At 37.5% G+C, this 23,855-nt stretch overlaps 1 protein-coding gene and 1 long non-coding RNA gene across 4 annotated transcripts in view; one reads left to right on the forward strand and one right to left on the reverse strand.

The window, feature by feature from the left end:
• The window catches only part of MAN1A1 (mannosidase alpha class 1A member 1), a 178,528-nt gene extending 156,174 nt beyond the window's left edge, over positions 1-22,354 (forward strand). For 2 of the 3 annotated variants that reach the window (XM_027087599.1, XM_027087606.1), the window contains 4 exons: positions 5,823-6,042; positions 6,806-6,978; positions 19,200-19,315; positions 19,714-20,904. In XM_027087599.1, coding sequence (XP_026943400.1) covers positions 5,823-6,042; positions 6,806-6,978; positions 19,200-19,315; positions 19,714-19,840 — 636 coding nt within the window. In that variant the 3' untranslated portion in view covers positions 19,841-20,904. Of the gene's footprint in view, positions 1-5,822; positions 6,043-6,805; positions 6,979-19,199; positions 19,316-19,713; positions 20,905-21,790 lie in introns of those variants that run through there. The other variant, XM_027087611.1, reaches the window with a different exon arrangement.
• On the reverse strand, positions 66-10,243 carry LOC113609911 (uncharacterized). Its single transcript, XR_003428873.1, has 3 exons — positions 10,232-10,243; positions 7,414-7,418; positions 66-449 (listed from the first exon to the last, which is right to left on the reverse strand). It is a non-coding gene; the product is annotated as an uncharacterized LOC113609911 (long non-coding RNA).
• Positions 22,355-23,855: the final 1,501 nt, after the last annotated feature.

Here is a 23,855-nt window from a genome sequence, read left to right on the forward strand (position 1 = left end):
TAGGTTGTTTATTTGAGATTTTTCTTGTCTCTTGATGTAGGCTTGTATTGCTATAAACTTCCCTCTTAGAACTGCTTTTTCTGTGTCCCATAGATTTTAGATCAGTGTGATTACATTTTCACTTGTCTCCAGGTATTTTTTTATTTCTTCTTTGATTTCTTCAGTGATCCACTGGTTGTTGCTAGTGTATTGTTTAGCCTCCACATGTTTATGTTTTTTTGCATTTTTTCTTGTAGTTTATTTATCGTCCCATAGCGTTGTGGTGAGAAAAGTTGCTTGATATAATCTCAGTTTTCTTAAATTATCTATTTATTAAGTCTCTTTAGTCTAATGTGTCACTTAAGGTCAGTGTTTCCTTATTTTCTTTCTGGATGACCTGCCTATTGATGTGAGTGGGATGTTTAAGTCCCTTACTATTATTGTGTTACTGTCAATTTCTCCCTTTATGTCTGTTAATATTTGCTTATGTATTTAAGTGGTCTTATGTTGGGAGCATATATATTTACAATTATTATATCTTCATCTTGGATTGATCCCTTGATCATTATGTAATGTCCTTTTTTGTTTCTTTTTACAGTCTTTGTTTCAATTCTATTTTGTCTGATATGGTATTGCTTCCAGATTTCTTTCCATTTCCATTTGCATGGAATAACCTTTTTTATCTATCAGTCTGTGTGCCTTTAGATCTGAAATGAGTCTCTTGTAGGCAGCATATATATGGGTCTTGATTTTTCATCCATTCAGCCACTCTATATCTTTTGATAAGAGCATTTAGTCCATTTACACTTGAAATAATTATTATACGTATGTACTTTTTGCCATTTTGTTCATTGTTTTCGTAGTTCTTTTTTGTTTCTTTCTTATTCTTTTGCTCTCTTCCCTTGTGATTTGATTACAGTCGTTAGCTTTATGTTGTGTTCCTTCCTCTTTTTTGAGTGTGTGTATCTATTATAGGTTTTTGGTTTGTAATTACCAAGAGGTTCATATTGAACATCATTTATATGATTATTTTAAGTTGATGATCTCTTAAGCTTGAATACGTTCTAACCACTCTACATTTTTATTTCCCCCACCACATGTAATGTTTTTGATGTCATATTTTACATCTTTTTGTTTTGTGTATCCATACTACTTATTATGGATATATATGATTTTACTACTTTTGTTTTTTAACCTTCTTACTAGCTTTATGTGGTTGATCGACTACCTTTACTATCTGTTTGTCTTTACCAGTGATGTTTTTCCTCTCATAATTTTTATATTTCTAGTTGTGGCCTTTTCTTTTCTGCTTAGAGGAGTCCCTTTAACATTTCTTATAAAGCCAGTTTAGTGGTGCTAAATTCTTTCAACTTTTGCTTGTTTGTAAAACTCTTTATCTCTCTTTCAAATCTGAATGATAACTTTGCTAAGAAGAGTATTCCTTGTTATAGGCTTTTCCCTTTCATCACTTTAGATATACTGTGCCACTCCTTTCTGGCCTGCAGTGTTTCTGCTGAGGAGACATCTGATAGTTTCATGAGACTTGTCTTGTAGGTAACTAGTTGCCCTTCTCTTGCTGCTTTTAAGAGTCTTTATCTTTAATTTTTACCATTTTAATTATGATGTGCCTTGGTGTGTCTTGTTTGGGACTTTCTTTGCTTCCTGGGCCTGGATGTTTGTTTCCTTTCCCAGGTTAGGTAAGTTTTTAGCCATTGTTTCTTCAGATAAGTTCCCTGTCCCTTCCTGTCCCTCTTCTCCTCCTTGGACCCTGTAATGCAAATGTTAGTATGCTTGATGTTGTGCCAGAGATCTCTTAGATTAACCTCACTTTTTAATTTCTTTTTTTATCTCCTTTCTGTTCAACTTTGTGTGATTTCTACTTCTCTGTCTTCCAGATCACTAATTCATTCCTCTGTATCATCTAACGTACTGTTTATTCCTTCTAGTATATTTTTTTATTTCCGTTATTGTATTCTTCAGCTCTGTCTCTTCCTAATATTTTCTAACTCTTTGTTGTTGAAATTCTCACTGTATTTATCCATTCTTCTCTTGAGTTCAGTGAGCATCTTTATGATCATCACTTTGAACTCTTTATCAGGTATATTGCTTATCTCTACTTTGTTTGGTTCTTGTTCTGAAGCTATGTCTTGTTCCTTCATTTGGATCATATTTCTCTGTCTCCCCCTTTTCCCAATTCTCTATGTTTATTTCTATGTGTTAGGTAGGTAACTTACATATCCTAATCTTAGAGAAGTGGCCTTATGTGGGAGATGTCCTGTTGGGCTCAGCCTCTTACATAGTTTAGATATGAAATTAGAATTTTTAAAAAATAACAATAATAGGGCTTCCCTGGTGGTGCAGTGGTTGAGAGTCCGCCTGCCGATGCAGGGACATGGGATTGTGCCCCGGTCCGGGAAGATCCCACGTGCCGCGGAGTGGCTAGGCCTGTGAGCCATGGCTGCTGAGCCTGCGCGTTCAGAGCCTGTGCTCCACAACGGGAGAGGCCACAACAGTGAGAGTCCCGCATACCGCAAAAAAAAAATAATAATAATAATAATTCTTAGGGGAAAAAATGGATATTTGTAATTCCAGTGATGTTGCCATTGTTCTAAAGTAAGTGTCCCTAAAGGGAATTCTGGGTGATTTTACAATAGACCAACTTAATTGTTTAAATATAAATACAACTTGCACTGCTCTAGTTGACTGGATTTAATATTACGTTGGTTCCCTCCAAGGTCAGTAGTGAACTTGACTAAGTAGAGCAGACACAACTCTTTACTATTTCACATATAGGAACCAGACACCTTAGTTAGAACATTGGCCTTCATTTCGCACAGCCTTTAAAGGACATGATAAACATTAAAAGCAAACTAGGATATGGTCCATATGGCCTCTTCAGGTTTATTTTTCTTCATTCCTATGAGGTTTCAGGTTTTAAACCAGGGAGTTCTCCATACAGTATGGTTTCCATTATGTCATTTTTAATTACAGTCCTGGCAGACATTTTAATTATTCTAATTTTTAAAGTGGCCCCCTAGGATCTTGATGTTCCAGGAAAGACAACTTTAAAATACTCTTTGAAATACTTTTCCTCCCGTTTTGAGAACTATACCCACAGAGCTTTTAGCATATTGTATTTAGACAAACCATTGACAGGAAAATCCATTAAGAGCAGATGAAGTCAAAGTGTTTCCTCTTTCTCTTAATAGTAAAAACACTTTCAATCCATTGTGTGTTTTCAACATAGAAAGCAAAGCTAGAACAGCTACGCTTCTGATTTTAAGAAGTAGTCGTGTCTTTCATAGTAAAGTTTCTTTGTATTGCTTGTACTTTAAAATATCATTATTATGAAAGAGAGGATGCCTTAAAATATTGTTCTGGACAGTTGAGTTACTGGAGATGTAGTCCATCAGTTTTAGCTTCCAGTGCATTTTGGAAATCATTTAATCCCAGAGTGGCATGTTTTCTTTCGTTGTGTTAATAACGAAATACTTTGAGTTTTCAACTGGCTGTTATGGCCTCATCTGGAGGCCATACTAAGAATCCATAGTGGTGGTTGCTCATGCTGCAAGAAAGTCCATTGGAGTGAATGATACCTGGGCAGGTGATGTATTAGGCATTTAGGATTCTATAGGCACAGCCAACTAATTTTTTTCAAATATAGAAGGATGAAATCACAAAATATACAATACTCTTTTTTCCTAATCAATTCTCTGTAGGCTTGACACAAAATTTTTTAGAGCCACTAAAGACTGTTTTTTCCTCCTGTATATTTATTTACATTTTCCCATTGCCACACAAACATTGTTTTAAAAGTCTTGGAACTTCGTTGTAATTTATTTTGAGAGATAGCAACTTGGTCAGAATCATGCCAAAAATAATATAGTACTTTATTCAGGATCTGTAACAGGGTAATAATGTTTCCCTAATGCATGCTCAAAAGCTATTATTCTTGCCATGTAGAAAGAATAATTTCTTGGGTGATGAACAAGTATCTGCTTGAAGGACTTTACTGCAATTTGTGCTATGAGAAGTATAAATAGCTAAGATGTTCAGTTGCATTAAATAAGAATGAAATATTAATGTAATAACTAGACCATCAATAAAATTAGCTTAACCACAGTTAATGTGCACAGTAGTGCGTTCATTTATTTCTTACCATCTTGGTTTCATTTGTTTACTTCCAATAAAGGAAGGAGAGGTTTTATCTACCTATGCATTCATTTTCATTCATTCTTCTGTATCACAAGTTTTGTCTCTATCTACCACAGGCATGCCTTGGAGATATTGTGGGTTCAGTTCCAGACCACTGCAATAAAGTGAATAACACAGTAGAGCAAGTCACATGAAATTTTTGGTTGCCCCGTGCGTGTAAACTTAATATTTACACTATACTCTAGGCTGTTTAATGTACAATAGCAATATGTCTAAAAAAACAATGTACTTACCTTAGTTAAAAAATGCTAACCGTCATCTGAGTCTTCAGTGAGTTGTAATAGTAACGTTAAAGATCACTGATACAGATCACCCTGACGAATATAATAATAACGAAAAAGTTTGAAATGTTGCGGATTATCAAAATGTGACATCGAGACATGAAAAGAGCAAATGCTGTTGGAAAAACAGCGCTGATAGACTTGCTTGACACAGGGTCACTGCAAAACTTCAATTTGTGAAAAATGCAGTATCTGCAAAGCACAAGCAAGACTCAATAAAATGAGCTATGCCTGTATTCCCAAATGTGATTCCTAAAATCCTCTCTTTTTTTATAATAGTATAACAGTTATAGACACAATCATAGCCCTTCTCCTTCCAAGAAGTAATTGGGGGCGTAGGGGAGCATTTCCTGTTAAAGTAATTAGAAATAGTAATGCCAAGCACTTACACTACAATTTTGGGTTTTTTTTTAAAAAAGGGCTTATTTTATTTTGTTTATTCAAAAGAATATCAACAGTCCTGGGGCAGAAATAAAAGGTGTTTAACAAGCCACTTTTGTAAACATCATTTCTCCCAAATTTACAGACCTTTATTCTTTTTTAAAAAAAAATACTTATTCATTGTATATTAATGTCTTTTTAAAAGAATTATTAAGGAGGAATTTAATTCATGTGTTACCACAGTGGAGATGTGACGATGATAAATGACCTTTATCAAGTGCTAATCACAGTACTGACTGCTTTATAAACAAAATATTGCAGTTTTCACAGTGGATACTACTATTCCCATTTTATGCATAAAGACACTGAGATTTAAGGATACAGTAAGCAAATTACCCACAAAGTTTACAGATAGTAAGTGTCAGAGCTGGAATTTGAAGCCAAGCAATCTGATTGACTCAAGAACAGCTCCTTTTTCCCACTCTGTTTTGCTACCCCTCCAAGCCTAAGAGAGAGAAAGGAGGGGTAATACCACCAGCCTGGATTTTATACACAAATATGGTCTGTTCACCATTCATGGTAGAGCCTGTGCTTTGTGTTGTTTCTCCATTTGTGAAAATGGAAATGCAGTAAAGCAGCTCCTACCACTATACCAGTGGCCTATCTTTGAAAAGGAAACAGCTTTTTCAGTATGAGGACTACAGGTGTTTGGGCATGCAACCGAGAAAAACCTACTGGGCTGGCCCAACGGTGTTCATTATAACTAACCAAACTAATAAGGCATAGACTAGAGGACATATACAGAGAGCAATAACATGAAATTTCAGGTCGAATTGGATTTGTAGTAACAAACTCAAATCAATCGTGAGTGATGTTTTATATTTTTTTATTTTTTTAATGTTGTGGTGTTTTTGGTATAAATCTGAGAAGAGATTACAAAACGTTGAAAATAAGTATTATTTTCAGGCAATTGAGACTCACTTGATCCGGAAGTCACGTAACGGACTGACTTACATCGCAGAATGGAAAGGGGGCCTCCTGGAACACAAGATGGGCCACCTGACCTGCTTTGCGGGAGGCATGTTTGCCCTCGGGGCAGATGACGCTCCTGAAGGCCTGACCCAACACTACCTTCAACTCGGGGCTGAAATTGCCCGTACCTGTCATGAATCTTACAATCGCACATGTGAGTACCTGTTACTCTTCATACCCAGTCTATGTGCTTTTTATTTCATTCAGTAAGGAACTTTGTCCATTTTGTCCATTTGTTGCCATCAAAAGAACATCCACCATGCCTGATGAAACTTGATGATCATGATTAATATCTTAAAGGAATTTCTGTTTTTACTTTAAGAGGCATTACTCTTCTATATAAAAATACTTACCTTTAGTTTACCAAGAAACAAAAATCCAGGCCATAAAGGGTTAAGTCTGTCTAACTTATTGGCCCTGCTTTAGGTAAATAACATTGGGTGAGAGTCTCTGTCCCAGTACAAAAGAAACTTGGTATGCTATAAACCATTATTAATCTTCCCAGAATCTCCATGAAATATATGATGAGTCTGGAGGCCTTCTTATAAAAATAGGAGTTTGATGTACAAATACTAAATAACCTTTATGACATAATGACTTAGAATTCTCAACCACTGATTTTCTAGCTCACTAATAAGGTGGTGCTTTGCACCTACCCCGTGGGTGCTCAGTAAATGGTGGTTAAATGAAAGAAAATAAGGGATCATTACCATTTTCTAAAATGGACTCTTTTCAATGAATAAATTATAAAGGTATATTGAATATTGCTTATTATACAGTGTTTATAATTATTCCTTAAAATGATTGTTTTGACACCTCTCTTGAATGTTGTAAGGTACTTTCTAGTTTCATTTAAGTTATAGACACTAAACATTGTCTAGGACAATAACCTTTGTCCTCCATTGCATCTCCTTTAGTTGTGAAACTGGGACCAGAAGCTTTCAGATTCGATGGCGGTGTTGAAGCCATTGCTACGAGGCAAAATGAAAAATACTACATCCTAAGGCCAGAAGTTGTTGAGACTTACATGTACATGTGGCGACTGACTCATGATCCAAAATACAGGAAATGGGCCTGGGAAGCTGTAGAGGTGACGTTTTAGTTTGCTTATGTTTCTTATAGAAAAATGTCTGTGGGGGCTTCCCTGGTGGCGCAGTGGTTGAGAGTCCGCCTGCCGATGCAGGGGACACGGGTTCATGCCCCAGTCCGGGAAGATCCCACATGCCGCGGAGCGGCTGGGCCCGTGAGCCGTGGCCGCTGAGCCTGTGCGTCCGGAGACTGTGCTCCGCAACGGGAGAGGCCACAACAGTGAGAGGCCTGCGTACCGCAAAAAAAAAAAAAAAAAGAAAGAAAAATGTCTGTGGAAAAAATGTTCAGTCATACCTATAAATCTAGCATATCAACTCTTCTATGATTTTTAAAGTTTTGACCAGTCATTTTTCCATTCAAGATTGAGTGTTTTCAGTTAAGTCATCCTATATCCCTGGCTTCAGCTTTGCTTTATGTAACAGTGATATAAATATACCTACTCTGGTGTTGAAGGAGAAATCTAAAAAGGCATATTATAAAATTAAGTTCTCATGACTATAAAAAAGGTGATCGGTTAATTCCACAAAGGATTACGGGCAACTTGGGAATAGTTACCCCAACCTGCTCTCTGTTTCAAGAAACCACTATGTGATTGCTTCTTTTACTCTTTGGGCATGAAAATGGTAAAATATGCTTTTAGTTAGAGTTACTTAGAGCTAAATTTTAGAAAGTACCTGTAGAAGAGCTACTTTGTACAAGAATATTCCGACGCTAGTCTCAGGGTTCTCTGAATATCCATAAGCTTCATATCTGTCCAGTGTGTTATTTGAATTGTCTTTGTCACTTCTTGAGTCTCTTCCTGCTGAATATGGTGTATCATCTTCCTAAACTAATCTGTTGAACACTTTGTGTGCTGAATGCCAGCAGAGGCGCCCTTCAGGATATACATCAAACAACGTCTATTTTTTTTTTTCTTTTTTGCGGTACGCGGGTTCACGGACCCAGCTGCTCCGCGGCACGTGGGATCCTCCCGGACTGGGGCACAAACCCGCATCCCCTGCATCAGCAGGCGGACTTCCAACCACTGCGCTACCAGGGAAGTCCACAACGTCTAATTTTAAGAGCTATTATTCCAAAAGGAGTGAGAGGGAATTCAGGGGATAAGAACAAGCAAATGCTTTAATTACATTCTCTTATTGTCTGGCACTCTTTGTTAGAAAGTTATCTGTCTTTTAAAACCATTAGGAATAACTTCTCTTGGGAAATCTAAGATGAATATTGCCTTTATGTAAAATTTATCTGATATCTCAGGAAGCCATTGATGAATCTTATTAATTAATTAATCCTCTTCATTTAATGTGTGTCTTATAACCAGTTGTCAACCATTTTAAGTAATAGCAATTTTTTAGGCCTGTTTTTTTTGGCATAATTTTCTAATTATGGTTAGTCAGTTGTAATTTCAGTTTCTTTAAGTTTATGTTTTTTCCTCTGAAAAAAGTATATTAAAATTGAGGTTCATCTAAGCCTTGGTGATTGGGAATTATTTTGGTCTTCAATAGGCCAGCAAAGAAATTAAGGTTAATACTCAGCTTGCAAATCAGTTTAAATTGAAAATATCAGTAATAACATATTTCATCAAATATAAAACACCATAACTGATAAGAAACACCATTTTATATGCCATTAAGAAAGCACAACACTACCAATTAAATTATGACATTGCCAATTTTAGAGACGTTAAAGTGTGAAAAGTATATAACAGAATTGATCAAAAGTGGAAGAAGTAAGTAAATACTGTCATGTGGGCAGGAAGATTCCATTTGCTTGGTTCTTTGAGGGGGGAGTGCATTGTTTTTTTGTAGGGTAATAAGGTTGGTTTGATGTGTTAGGATTTTTATCTATTAACCCCTTTTAGTGTAGCATATGATGTCAAATTGTTAACTTGTCACAACACAGGAATTCCCCTTGTTTTTGCCAGTAGTATCAATAACTTCTGTTAGAACTTGAGGTGTAGTGGGGAGGGAGGAGTGCTAGGGGCTCTTGGCCTTTTGTAAAGCACAGAGATCATAGACTGAGAACATATGGCAGCCCTTTTTTTCCTGTGTCCCATCTCCGCAGCCCACCCTGTGTCTCAGCTACTGGTGCAGTGAGCGGCACCCTGGTCTGTGGGCAGCATGACTTCCAGCACCCAGTCTTGTCAACTGTGCTGACTCAGAGCCCCTTCACAGGCAGCTGGCTGTGGTCTGGGAAGCCTGGGAGAGTCTGCAGCCCCAGGGGCAGCCCTCAGCCAAGTGAGGTTTTAGAGTTGATGGATAACTAATCCAGTCTTGCTCCTCTGAAGAATAATTCTGAGATGCATTCTAGATGGTTCCTTAGAGGGTTTCCAGCAGGAGCAAGCCCCCCCATGCACACAGCAGTGACCTGCTCAACGTGTATTTCACTGGCCCTTCTCCCTTCCTTGTTTCACTCTCCCCACTCACTCACTCACTTCCTGATATCACCTCCCCCAAAATCTCCCTGCATCCAATCCTTGTCTCATGCTCTGTTTTTAGAGGAACTCTTGCCCAGAGGCTGAGAGCCCCAGAACAGACTGTAGTGAAATGATGTTCTGATCAGACTAACCAGCCTGGATACATAGCCACTTCCACTGCGGAAAAACTGTAAAACCAGGGCCTATTATGGGGGGCCCAGGAGAGCTGCTTGTCCCCAGCTTCACATCCCTAAAGTCTTAAAATTTAGACTTGACATGAAGGTTTTTCATTTTTTGAAAGTTAAAAATGCCTCTTCAGCATCTCGCCGCCTTTTTTCATTTTAACTTACCAAAAGCCTCAAAGAATAAAAATAGCTAGGCCTCTCTAAACATCTGAAAGGCCCCTGTCACTGTGCTAAGTGTGTCTTCATCTTGAGTTTTATTCGTTTTTTTTAAACATTTTTATTGGAGTATAATTACTTTACAATGTTGTGTTAGTTTCTTCTGTATAGCAAAGTGAATCAGCTATATGTATACATATATTCCCATATCTCTTCCCTCTTGCATCTCCTTTCCATCCTCCTTATCCCACCCCTCTAGGTGGTCACAAAGCACCAAGCTGATTGCCCCGTGCCATGGAGCTGCTTCCCAGTAGCTATCTGTTTTACATTTGGTAGTGTATATGTGTCAATGCTACTCTCTCACTTCGTCCCAGCTTATCCTTCCCCCTCCCCGTGTCCTCAAGTCCATTCTCTACGTCTGTATCTTTATTCCTGTCCTGCCCCTAGGTTCTTCAGAACCTTTTTTTTTTTTTTTTAGATTCCATACATATGTAGTAGCATACAGTATTTGTTTTTCTCTTTCTGACTTACTTCACTCTGCATGACAGACTCTAGGTCCATCCATCCACCTCACTGCAAATAACTCAATTTCATTTCTTTTTATGGCTGAGTAATATTCCATTGTATGTATGTGCCACATCTTCTTTATCCATTCATCTGTCGATGGACACTTAGGTTACTTCCATGTACTGGCTATTGTAAATAGTGCTGCAGTGAACATTGTGGTACATAACTCTTTTTGAACTATGGTTTTCTCAGGGTATATGCTCAGTAGTGGGATTGCTGGGTCATATGGTAATTCTATTTTTAGTTTTTTAAGGAACCTCCATACTGTTCTCCACAGTGGCTGTATCAATTTACATTCCCACCAACAGTGAAAGAGAGTTCCCTTTTCTCACACCCTCTCCAGCATTTATTGTTTGTAGATTTTTTGATGATGGCCATTCTGACTGGGATGAGGTGATACCTCATTGTAGTTTTGATTTACATTTCTCTAATGATAAGTGATGTTGAGCATCCTTTCATGCGTTTGTTGGCAATCTGTATATCTTCTTTGGAGAAATGTCTATTTAGATCTTCTGCCCATTTTTGGATTGGGTTGTTTGTGTTTTTGATATTGAGCTGTATGAACTGCTTGTATATTTTGGAGATTAATCCTTTGTCAGTTGCTTCGTTTGCAAATATTTTCTCTCATTCTAAGGGTTGTCTTCTCGTCTTGCTGTGCAAAAGCTTTTAAGTTTCATTAGGTCCCATTTGTTTATTTTTGTTTTTATTTCCATTTCTCTAGGAGGTGGGTCAAAAAGAATCTTACTGTGATTTATGTCAGAGAGTGTTATATGTTTTCCTCTAAGAGTTTTATACTGTCTGGACTTACATTTAGGTCTTTAATCCATTTTGATTTTATTTTTGTGTTTGGCGTTAGGGAGTGTTCTAATTTCATTCTTTTACATATAGCTGTCCAGTTTTCCCAGCACCACTTATAGAAGAGGCTATCTTTTCTCCATTGTATATTCTTGCCTTATTTATCAAAAATAAGGTGACCATATGTGCATGGGTTTATCTCTGGGCTTTCTATCCTGTTCCATTGATCTATCTTTCTGTTTTTGTGCCAGTACCATACTGTCTTGATTACTGTAGCTTTGTAGTATAGTCTGAAGTCAGGGAGCCTGATTCCTCCAGCTCCATTATTCTTCCCCAAGATTGCTTTGGCTATTCAGGGTCTTTTGTGTTTCCATAGAAATTTTGCAATTTTTTGTTCTAGTTCTGTGAAAAATGCCATTGGTAGTCTGATAGGGATTGCCTTGAATCTGTAGATTGCTTTGGGTAGTAGAGTCTTTTTCACAATATTGATTCTTCCAGTCTGAGAACATGGTATATACATCTCTCCATCCCTTTGTATCATCTTTAATTTCTTTCATCTGTGTCTTATTGTTTTCTGCATACAGGTCTTTTGTCTCATTAGGTAGGTTTATTCCTAGGTATTTTGTTCTTTTTGTTGCAGTGGTAAATGGGAGTATTTCCTTAATTTCCCTTTCAGATTTTTCATCATTAGTGTATAGGAAGGCAAGAGATTTCCATGCATTAATTTTGTATCCTGCTACTTTACCAAATTCGTTGATTAGCTCTAGTAGTTTTCTAGTAGCATCTTTAGGATTCTCTATGTATAGTATCATGTCATATGCAAACAGTGACAGTTTTACTTCTTCTTTTCCGATTTGGATTCCTTTTACTTCTCTGATTGCTGTGGCTAAAACTTCCACCACTATGTTGAATAACAGCAGTGAGAGTGGAAAACGTTGTCTTATTCCTGATCTTAGTGGAAATTGTTTCAATTTTCACCATTGAGAATGTTGTTTGCTGTGGGTTTGTCATAAAAGGCCTTCATTATGTTGAGGTAAGTTCCCTCTATGCCTACTTTCTGCAGGGTTTTTATCATAAATGGGTGTTGAATTTTGTTGAAAGCTTTTTCTGCATCTCTTGAGATGATCGTATGGTTTTTCTCCTTCAGTTTGTTAATATGGTGTATCACATTGATTGATTTGTGTTTATTGAAGAATCCTTGCATTCCTGGGTTAAAACCCAATTGAGCATGGTGTATAATCCTTTTAATGTGCTGTTGGATTCTGTTTGCTAGTATTCTGTTGAGGATTTTTGCATCTATGTTCATCAGTGATATTGGCCTATAGTTTTCTTTTTTTGTGACATCTTTGTCTGGTTTTGGTATCAGGGTGATGGTGGCCTCATAGAATGAGTTTGGGGTGTTCCTCCCGCTGCTGTATTTTGGAAGAGTTTGAGAAGGATAGGTGTTAGCTCTTCACTAAATGTTTGATAGAATTCACCTGTGAAGCCATCTAATCCTAGGCTTTTATTTGTTGGAAGATTTTTAATCACAGTTTCAATTTCATTACTTGTGATTGGTCTGTTTATATTTTCTATTTCTTCCTGGTTCAGTCTCAGAAGGTTGTGCTTTTCTAAAATTTGTCCATTTCCTCCAGGATGTCCATTTTATTGGCATAGAGTTGCTTGTAGTAATCTCTCATGATCCTTTTTATTTCTGCAGTGTCAGTTGTTACTTCTTTTTCATTTCTAATTCTATTGAATTGAGTCTTCTCCCTTTTTCTCTTGATGAGTCTGACTAATGGTATATCAATTGTGTTTATCTTCTCAAAGAACCAGCTTTTAGTTTTATTGATCTTTGCTATTGTTTCCTTCACTTCTTTTTCATTTATTTCTGATCTGATCTTCATGATTTCTTTCCTTCTGCTAACTTGGGTTTTTTTTGTTCTTCTTTCTCTAATTTCTTTAGGTGTAAATTTAGATTGTTTATTTGAGACTTTTCTTGTTTCTTGAGGTAGGATTGTATTGCTATAAACTTCCCTCTTAGAACTGCTTTTGCTGCATCCCGTAGGTTTTGGGTCATTGTGTTTTTGTTGTCATTTGTTTCTGAGTATTTTTTGATTTCCTCTTCGATTTCTTCAGTGATCTTTTGGTTATTTAGTATCATATTGTTTAGCCTCCATGTGTTTGTATTTTTTACAGTTTTTTTCTTGTAATTGACATCTAGTCTCATAGCATTGTGGTCATAAAAGATACTTGATATGATTTCAATTTTCTTAAATTTACCAAGGCTTGATTTGTGACCCAAGATATGATCTGTCCTGGAGAATGTTCCATGAACACTTGAGAAGAAAGTGTATTCTGTTGTTTTTGGATGGAATGTCCTATAAATATCAATGAAGTCCATCTTGTTTAATGTGTCATTTAATGCTTGTGTTTCCTTATTTATTTTCATTTTGGATGACCTGTGCATTGGTGAAAGTGGGGTGTCAAAGTCCCCCACTATGATTGTGTTACTATTGATTTCCCCTTTTATGGCTGTTATTATTTGCCTCATGTATTGAGGTGCTCCTATGTTCTGTGCATAAATATTTACAATTGTTATATCTTCTTCTTGGATTGATCCCTTCATCATTATGTGGGGTCCTTCTTTGTCCTTGTAATAGTCTTTAATTTAAAGTCGATTTTGTCTGATATGAGAATTGCTTCTCCAGCTTTCTTTTGATTTCCATTTGCATGGAATATCTTTTTCCATCCCCTCACTTTCAGTCTGTATGTGTCCCTAGGTCTGAAGTGGGTCTTTTGTAGACAGCATATATACAGGTCTTGTTTTTGTATCCATTCAGCCAGTCTGTGTCTTTTGGTTGGAGCATTTAATCCATTTACATTTAAGCTAGTTATCAATATGTATGTTCCTAGTATCATTTTCTTAATTGTTTGAGGTTTGTTTTTGTAGGTCTTTTCCTTCTCTTGTGTTTCCTGCCTAGAAAAGTTCCTTTAGCATTTCTTGTAAAGCTGGTTTGGTGCTGCTGAATTCTCTTATCTTTTGCTTGTCTGTAAAGGTTTTAATTTCTCCGTGGAATCTGAATGAGATCCTTGTGGGGTAGAGTACTCTTGGTTGTAGGTTTTTCCCTTTCATCATTTTAAATATGTCCTGCCACACCCTTCCTGCTTGCAGAGTTTCTGCTTAAAGATCAGCTGTTAATGTTATGGAGATTCCCTTGTATGTTATTTGTTGCTTTTCCCTTGCTGCTTTTAATATTTTTTCTTTGTACTTAATTTTTGATAGTTTGATTAATATGTGTCTTGGCGTGTTTATCCTGTATGGGACTCTCTGTGATTCCTAGACTTAATTGACTATTTCCTTTCCTATATTAGGGAAGTTTTCAACTATAATCTCTTCAAATATTTTCTCACTCCCTTTCTTTTTCTCTTCTTCTTCTGGGACCCCTATAATTCGAATGTTGGTGTGTTTAATGTTGTCCCAGAGATCTCTGAGACTGTCCTCAATTCTTTTGTCTTTATTCTGCTCTGAAATAGTTATTTCCACAATTTTGTCTTCCAGGTCACTTATCCGTTCTTCAGCCTCAGTTATTGTGCTATTAATTCATTCTAGAGAATTTTTAATTTCATTTATTGTGTTGTTCATCATTGTTTGTTTGCTCTTTATTTCTTCTAGGTCCTTGTTAAACGTTTCTTGTATTTTCTCCATTCTGTTTCCAAGATTTTGAATCATCTTTACTATCATTACTCTGAATTCTTTTTCAGGTAGACTGCCTATTTCCTCTTCATTTGTTTGGTGTGATGGGTTTTTACCTTGCTCCTTCCTCTGCTGCATATTTCCCTTTCTTCCTGTTTTGCTTAACTTGCTGTGTTTGGGGTCTCCTTTTCACAGACTGAATTTTTGTAGTTCCTGCTGTTTTTGGTGTCTGCCCCCAGTGGGTAAGGTTGCTTCAGTGGGTTGTGTAGGCTTCCTGGTAGAGGGGACTGGCACCTGTGTTCGGTGGGTGGGGCTGGATATTGTCTTTCTGGTAGCAGGGCTGCATCCAGTGGTGTGTTTTGGGGTGTCTGTGACCTTATTATGATTTTAGGCAGCCTCTCTGCTAATGGGTGGGTTTGTGTTCCTCTCTTGCTAGTTGTTTGGCATGGGGCGTCCAGCACTAGAGCTTGCTGGCCGTTGGGTAGAACTGGGTCGTAACATTGAGACGGAGATCCCTGGAAGAGCTCTCGCTGATTGATATTATGTGGGGCCTGGAGATCTCTGGTGGTCCAGTGTCCTGAACTTGTCTCTCCCACCTCAGAGGCTCAGGCCTGATCCCCAGCCAGAGCACCAAGACCCTGTTAGCTACATGGCTCAGAAGAAAAGGGAGGGAAAAAAAGAAAGAAAATAATAATAATAAATTAAATTAAATTAAATAATTAAAATATTTTTTTTAATTATTAAAATAAAAAAATTAAGTAAAAAAAAAAAAAGAGCAACCAAACCAATAAATCCACCAATGATAAGAAGCACTAAAAACTATACTAAGATAAACATAAAAATCAGAAACAAGTCAGTCGCACACAGCAAACCCCAAGTCTACAGTTGCTCCCAAAGTCCACCGCCTCAATTTTGGGTTCATTCGTTGTCTATTCATGTATTCCACAGATGCAGGGTACATCAAGTTGATTGTGGAGCTTTAATCCACTGCTCCTGAGGCTGCTAGAGAGATTTCCCTTTCTCTTCTTTGTTCGCACAGCTCCCGGGGCTCAGCTTTGGATTTGGCCCCACCTGTGCGTGTAGGTCGCCGGAGGGCATCTGTTCTTCGCTCAGACAGGACGGGGTTAAAGCAGCAGCTGATTCGGGGCTCTGGCTCACTCAGACCCGGGGGAAGGAGGAGTACGGAATGCGGGGCGAGCCTGCAGTGTCAGAGGCCGACATGACGTTGCAACAGCCTGAGGCGCACAGTGTGTTCTCCCGGGGAAGTTGTCCCTGGATCACAGGACCCTGTCAGGGGCGGGCTGCACAGGCTCCTGGGAAGGGAGGTGTGGCTAGTGACCTGTGCTCACACACAGCTTGGCGGCCTCAGCAGCCGCATTAGCGTTTAAGCCCATCTCTGGTGTCCGAGTTGATAGCTGCAGCTCATGCCCGTCTCTGGAGCTTGTTTAGGCAGTGCTCTGCTGCCTTCTGTGGACAGATAGGGAAGGAATCCCCTCTCGTCACGCACCCCAAAACAATGGTCTCTTGCCTCTTAGGCAGATCCAGACTTTTTCCCGGACTCCCTCCTGGCTAGCTCTGGCGCACTAGCCCCCTTCAGGCTGCGTTCACGCAGCCAACCCCAGTCCTCTCCCTGGGATCTGACCTCCGAAGTCTGAGCCTCAGCTCCCAGCCCCCGCCACCCTGGCAGGTGAGCAGACAAGCCTCTCGGGCTGGTGAGTGCTGGTCGGCGCTGACCCTCTGTGCAGGAATCTCTCCGCTTTGCCCTCTGCACCCTTATTGCTGTGCTCTCCTCCGTGGCTCCAAAGCTTCCACCCAGCCAACCCCTGTCTCCGCCTGCGAAGGGTCTTCCTAGTGTGTGGAAACCTTTCCTCCTTCACAGCTCCCTCGCAGAGGTGCAGGTCCCATCCCTATTCTTTTGTCTCTGTTTTTTCTTTTTTCTTTTGCCCTACCCAGGTATGTGGGGAGTTTCTTGCCTTTTGGGAGGTCTGAGGTCTTCTGCCAGCGTTCAGTGGGTGTTCTGTAGGAGTTGTTCCATGTGTGGATATATCTTTGATGTGTTTGTGGGGAGGAAGGTGATCTCCACATCTTACTCCTCTGCCATCTTCTGGACTAGTCTTGAGTTTTTTTCTCAGGACAACCTCATGTTGAGAAAAGGCATGCTGCCTGGGTCCAGGAAACTGAGGCCGCAGCTAGGGAGTCTGGAGCTGGGATTCGGCCCCCACCTCTAAAACGTTAGATTGTCTTCTTGACTACTCTGGTTCACCACATCAGGATTGGGGGAGAAAAAGAATGAGTGGAGGTGATCTGAAAAGATGAAAAACGTTTGGGCAGTGCCTACCCCCAAAACAACTCTTTTTTCTATAATAAAAGAAGGAGCTTATAGAAATTTCTACAGGAGGGAGGGTTAGCTGTTATCATGCCTGGCCCTCTCTTTAGCTTATTTCTTTATTACCAAAAAACTTCAAGGGACAAACCAAGAAAAACATCTGTGGATAAAATCTTTTTTTTAAGGAGATGTCTAGAAATAGGATTTCATTATGTTCAGTAATAACAAATTTACCCATTTCTTCTAAATCTTGGGGGTTTTTTCCTTTTTTATAAATAATTTTTGGCCTACTCCATGTATCTGGTATATGACTTTTTATCAAAAAGAACTGTTATCAAAAAAGAAGGAAGGAAAAATATAATAAGACCTGGAAGTTCCTTTCTTCAGGCTTTTCCCCCACTTAGCTCTTTGTCTGAAACTAAGAATATAATCGAAGATTTTTTTTAAGTTAATTGTTCTTACATTCCCCGGGGCTTTTAAACAGTACCAAACCAGGAGATGGGTGTTTTTTATTCACATAGCCTGCCAGTTAGATTTTCTTTCGCCTGGTAATTAAATGCTTCTTCTCTGGGCCCCATACTCTCTCCCTTCTGCCCTCCAGCCCCAGGGTGCAGAATCAATATCCTCATTATCAGTGTCTGCAGATGGAAGCTGAGCTCTCAGCACCACATTCCTGCTCCCTGCCTTTGCCTCATCCGTCCCACGTTTTCTGGGCTCCACATGCTTAGAGCCGTGCTTTCCTCCAAAACCCTTTTCTAGCCAGTGAAGATTTTTCTCAACTAACATGGCAGGACCTATGCCATATCTTGGTAGTTGAGCTAAATGGGAGGAAAATATGATGTAATTATGCACATAAAAAAAGTGGAACAGGGTTGTGATCTGTAAAAGAAAACTGAAAAATAAATGAATAATGACGTGAGAACCTAAGAGTAACATTTTTTTCATGTTTCCTGTGTTTTCTTTATCTCATTAAAAATTTTAAGGGGCTTAGGCTTACACTTACTTTATTATTTTTGTCCACATTCTATGAATTAGAACCAGGTTTCCAGTGACAGTTTGTATACAGTGGAAATCTTTATTTGACCTTTTAGTTATTAGAATTAATAGGATGTGGTGAATAGAAAATAACTTTCCTGGAGATGACTATGCCTGGTAACCAGCAAAGCAAACCAATGTAATTTCCAAATACAAAGAGGAGTCAGGTTAGCAGCAGCTGACAGAATGGAAGGCGAGTTATTTTAGGTGTTACCTAAATTTTCGTTCCCACACTGCCCAACCCATGTCTCTTCCCATCTCTGACTGTAGTACTCATTGTAGTCAGGCAGCTGTAGAAATGTAGGCTCATTTCTCTCCTCGTAGTTACCAGTGGTTTCATCCCATCTTTCTTCCATCTCAGACTAAAGAAAAGAAAGATGTATTTCAGAAATGGATACCAGCCATGTTTTTTTCACTGCTTTCCATTTTCTCTTTTATATCTGTCAGTCACCAATATCACTCAGTACTCCAGTCAATTTTTTAAAAATAAGATATTCTGATGATAGTAGCAGCTGTTTTGGTTCCAGTGCACTTTCTCAACCAGCGGTTTAGAATCCCAGTTGACATGAACAATCTCTCTAGACCAGGGGTCAGCAAACTTTTTCTGAAAGGGCCAGAGAGAATTGGGCTTGGGGGCCCTATGCATCTACTCAACTCTGCCATTGTAGTGAAAAAACAGCCACACACAATATGTAAACAAGTGAGTGTGGCTGTGGTTCAATAATACCTTACTTACAAAAACAAAAAGCAGGCTGGATATAGCTTGTGGTCTGTAGTTGATGCATCCTGCTCTAGACCGTAAAAAGAAATGGTAAAAATCACTGAAATTCCAGAACTAAATGTAGAAGTGTTTCCAATTAGATGAAATATACCGTCCATATGTCCTTTAACTTTTCATACTTTATTTGCATTTACATGTTATGGTTTTTTAAATTTTCACCTGAAACTATTGCAATCTATCATTCCATTTGAATCCTTATTTTAGTTAAATGTGACAATCTAATGGTAAAAATTTGTGACAGTCAGTTTACTGGAATGTGACCATTTTTTTTCCCTCCTCATTGTGATTTAGGCCTTGGAGAAACACTGCAGAGTGAAAGGAGGTTATTCAGGCCTCAGGGATGTTTACTTCCACAAGGAGAGCTATGATGATGTGCAGCAGAGTTTCTTCCTGGCAGAAACACTAAAGTAAGTAAAAATTATTCTGGTTGTATGTGACTAAGATACCTGAAGAGATCTTCTTTCTAGTTGTGTTTATCATGAACACATTCAAATAACATCAAGCATGACTGCTTCCGAATGCCATTCTACGTGCACGGCAGTGATTGCAGGTGTGTTTTCATCATCATGTAAGTTCGACAACTTGGGACTGCTTTGTATGGTTCTCGTACATGGGGACCAAAGCACAGAGCAGCTTCTTTCTTCGGCATTGAGTATACCCCTTAAGGTTTTGCTATACTTGACGGTTGTCCATGATTCTCCCATAAGATGAATGGAGACATTGATGTGTTTTTTTTCTGTCTCTTTGTGGTTTCACTGGCTGACAGGGTCTCTCAGGCCTCACATACCCATGTTTCTCTCTCCAGATATTTGTACTTAATATTTTCTGATGACGATCTACTTCCACTGGAACACTGGATCTTCAATACCGAGGCACATCTTCTCCCTGTACTCTCTAGGAATATAAAGAAAGTTGAAGTCAATGAGAAATAAAAAGACATTTTATATTTTACTCTCCTCCATTCCCTTCACTGCATACCTTAATAATTCCTTTTCTGGTGATCAGGCATATGATGAATTTTTATTAATAGGTCTGTGATTATTCTAAGTTTTAAAATTGTTTTGCAGTCTTTTATGTTTATTATCATAGGCATAGATGGACCTAAATTCCTTATTGTAGCCTTTATTATTCATTCAGTGAATCACATGGTTTTTTGTTTGTTTGTTTGTTTTAAGTAATCTTTTATCTCTGGAGTTCATGAAGGTGTAGTATCATTTTCATTAAACTAAATAGAATGGTATACCAATGACCTCTTAATTACAATTTTGATTTGACTGCAAAACTTTTTCCTCCTCTATGAGGAGATGGTGTCTGCTTTAAGCTGTAATGTTTTGCCATGTTGCAAAAAGCCATAATAATAAATTAAATAATAAAAAAGCTTTTTCCTTTTCAATTTCGTGTTAATCTGGTTTGTCTATCCACCAGAGACAGATCTTATAACTGTGACAAGCCTCCTTATGCAGGTCTATCATTATTTGATAGAATGTCTTCTAAAATACTTTACTCACATTTTAATTCAAATTAGAATGTCATCCCAGAAGGGTCATCTCCTCTTGACCTCATTTCATTGGATCCATGGTATATTTTTGTTGGTCACTTATATTAGTGTTTCCTAATTTGGGAATTAGTTCTCAGGGTTTACTTTAAATGCCCTGTGTCATCTCTGAATCATGTACTGGTTAATTTCTTCCATTCTCTACCACACAGAGAAGTGAGCTTTCCAGTTTTTCAGAGCTCTGCTGTTAACCGAATTATACTTTTTAAAGGGAAATTGTATAACTTTTAGTGTGTTAGCTTTTGCTTTTATCTGAATATATGAAGAAATTGGGGCTCTCTCTGAAGAGAGGGTGAGTATTTCATATGGTTTTTTGTTTGCATTTCATCTTTAATTCTTTTTTCTCGAAAAAAAGAAACCATTACATTTCGTTCAGGTTTTTCAGATTTGAAAAGAGCCCTTTCTCAAATGTAGTAAATTATTTCATCTCAGTTTATGAAAGCAGGATTTAACTCTGAAAGAATTTTTGCCAGTGTATCTATTCATGGTCAATTGAGAAAAATCTAATAAACTTTTAGGTCAAATTAGGATGTAGTGTATTTTGTCTGGTTAAATTCAACATAGCGATTTCCACTTAGAAGTAATATATAGGAATGGACACTCCCAATCCCCTACAATCCTATAGCAGCTCAAAATAATTATGATTACATGACTCTTCAAAGCCTTTTTTGAGATATGAATGGTTTTCCCAAAAATAGATCTGGTGACACCTTGTGTTTTCTTACCATATTTGTTCATATTTTATATATATTCCCATGAAAGGGCTAATATGATGATGCATATACTGAGGTACAAAGATTTTGACCACCTGCATTTTCAACTACAGTGGTCAAATAGATCAGTGCAACCCCATGGATTAGGCTGAAGCACGTGAAATTGAGGCATTTCTAGTTTAAAGATTGTTCAGTATCAGCAATTTCATGTGATTCAACCTAATATTTTTTAAGACAGTTATTTTCTTAGATCTCAATAGACTTAGTCCACCTTGTGTGACCTGCCCTTTTTTTCAATATTATTCATTCAAACAATAAATCAATAAAATTAGTAAGTGAAAAAAAGATCCCTTAGTACGTCGTGATTGCTATTCCCAGGACTTAAAGGCAAAATATAGAAGATTCTTGTTAAAATTGGGCCATATGTATTTAGATTATAATTTTCACATGAATGTCCTTGGACTAGCAATTTAAATTAATTTATTTTCTTTGCTTTTCAATCTGATTTGAAAGAGCACAAGCTGATAGGTATTTCTGCAGCAGATAGGATATTAAAATCAAGTTGTACGTACGCACTGCACTATGACGTACCTTTTGTATTCTGGAATAAATAGGCAAGAAGAATGTACTGCGTGTTGCTCGGCCAGTGGCAAGAACAAAGGTATTTCAATTCTAGAACTTGGATATTTTAACAAAACCCAGAACACCAAAAATGTAAACAAGATAAGAGATTAATATTATGGTGATGTAATTTAATTAAAGTTATATTTTGCACTAATTATTTTAAACAACTGAAGTCCTTAGGTAACTGCTGTCTTTCATTCATTTTCAGCAAAAACTGTGCAATTAAGTTTACATATGTTTTCACATCCCAAAAGGTGAATAATTAAAATAGCACTTAATTTTGTGTTTCTGCATTTGTTTGGGATACGTCGTGCAATTAATATTACACATATAAGTTGTGTGGCAGTTTACAGAACTCAGTGATGTTTGTCATGATGCCTTCATATGTACTACCAGTTCTTTCCATTGATTGTTTTTGATTTGTACTTAAATCCATTCTGTCATTTCCAACTTTATATAAATCTCTAATGTTATGGGAAATGATAGATCGACACATAATTTTTAAAAACTATATTTGTAAAATTTCTCTATTGTAAATAAAGCCTTTTAATATATCTCGTCATTTGTTTTTTGGGTTTTCTCTCCTTTTAAGGAAGCTTCTGAATATGTTGGGATGACTGTGTACAGTTGCAAATGGAAATATTAGATCCTAACAGTGATTCCGTACCACACCTGGAGAATTGTGATGAGGAAATATTTCCCATTAAAAACTTTAAATTGCAAATAATGTTGCATAACCATCTTATTTAATCAAACAGTTTTATTAAGAATCTAACATATGGTGAACACCAGGGCAGGTAGGGTAGAGGCAGGGAGTTGGCGTTAGAAATAACATAAAGAGTATGGTCCTTATTCTTAAGTTTACAGTCCAATTGAGGAGATCAAACTCCCCCACCACCACCACTGCTGAAAGAAAACAAAACAAAACAGATTCTACCTTATATTCATAGGCTTTGCTACAGCTATTTGCAAATGTCTTAAAAGCAGTACATTTTTTAAAAATATTAAGTACCAGTATTACATAACATGCTGTTGTTTTAAATAAATAATCATAAGAATGGGTAATTTTTTTATTGCTACCTATAGTAGTTTTAGGGAAATATAGAGTAAATTAGTATTTATGACTGGAATCAACCCTCAACCAACAGATTTTTTTTTACTCCATTTATATCATTAAGGTACCATGTATGACCTTGTGTAAAATGCACACCAAAAAAGTTAAGTCGTGATTTCTTTAATACTGAGTTTTTTCCAGTGTTTCTGTTTGAATAGCCTACTATTGTTTTCTGTAACTTAATCTCACAGTCCCTATATCATATAAAAAAAACTATTTCAATAGCATGAAGCAAAGAAATTGGTTTTTCACTTAACGTAGAGTTAGTCAAATGGGAACCTTCTGAATTCAATTATTTGTAACACAAATGACGTCGTTGGTTGTGTTTACTCTGTTGGTGACAGGATTATTTAAAAAGATTCTAAGCATGATTTTTATTCATACTAATTGTCAACCATCCACACCGTGATGGCAACTTAGCAATCAATACATCTAATTTCTGATAATTATATGTAGACAGTTGCATAAAGTTTTAGGAAAACAACATAGATCTTTTTTAATTTAAGCACAGAGTTCATTATCTAATTGACCTTCTAGCTCCTTAGGTTGGGGCTGAGGGGAAATCTTATTTCATCTTTTTAACTGATTTAATGACCCAAAGACTGATCTTTGTTTTTTCCTGGCTCATTCCGTCTACATTGGCCAACACATGAGTCATAATCTTTACAAAATATTTGCCAGGAGATATGCATATAAACTATTAGAACTACATAGGAGTCTAGACAGCATTTAGTCCAACTCTCTTATTTTAAATATGAGGAAACTGGGAAATTTTCCCAAGGTCAGGAACTCTTTTCTGTCCTGGCTCTGTGCTACCAGACACAGGGATTTGGTAAGATTTATGCTCATAAGAAGGAACAATATAGGAGAGCATATGTTATATCCAACCAGCCACTCCAACATAAAGGTGTCAACTCAGAGTTCACCCTTGGAAATTGGTC

Source organism: Aethalodelphis obliquidens, unplaced genomic scaffold (assembly GCF_003676395.1).
Source record: "Aethalodelphis obliquidens isolate GAN/ISIS:26980383/991018 unplaced genomic scaffold, ASM367639v1 scaffold3, whole genome shotgun sequence".
Lineage (NCBI taxonomy): Eukaryota > Metazoa > Chordata > Mammalia > Artiodactyla > Delphinidae > Aethalodelphis > Aethalodelphis obliquidens.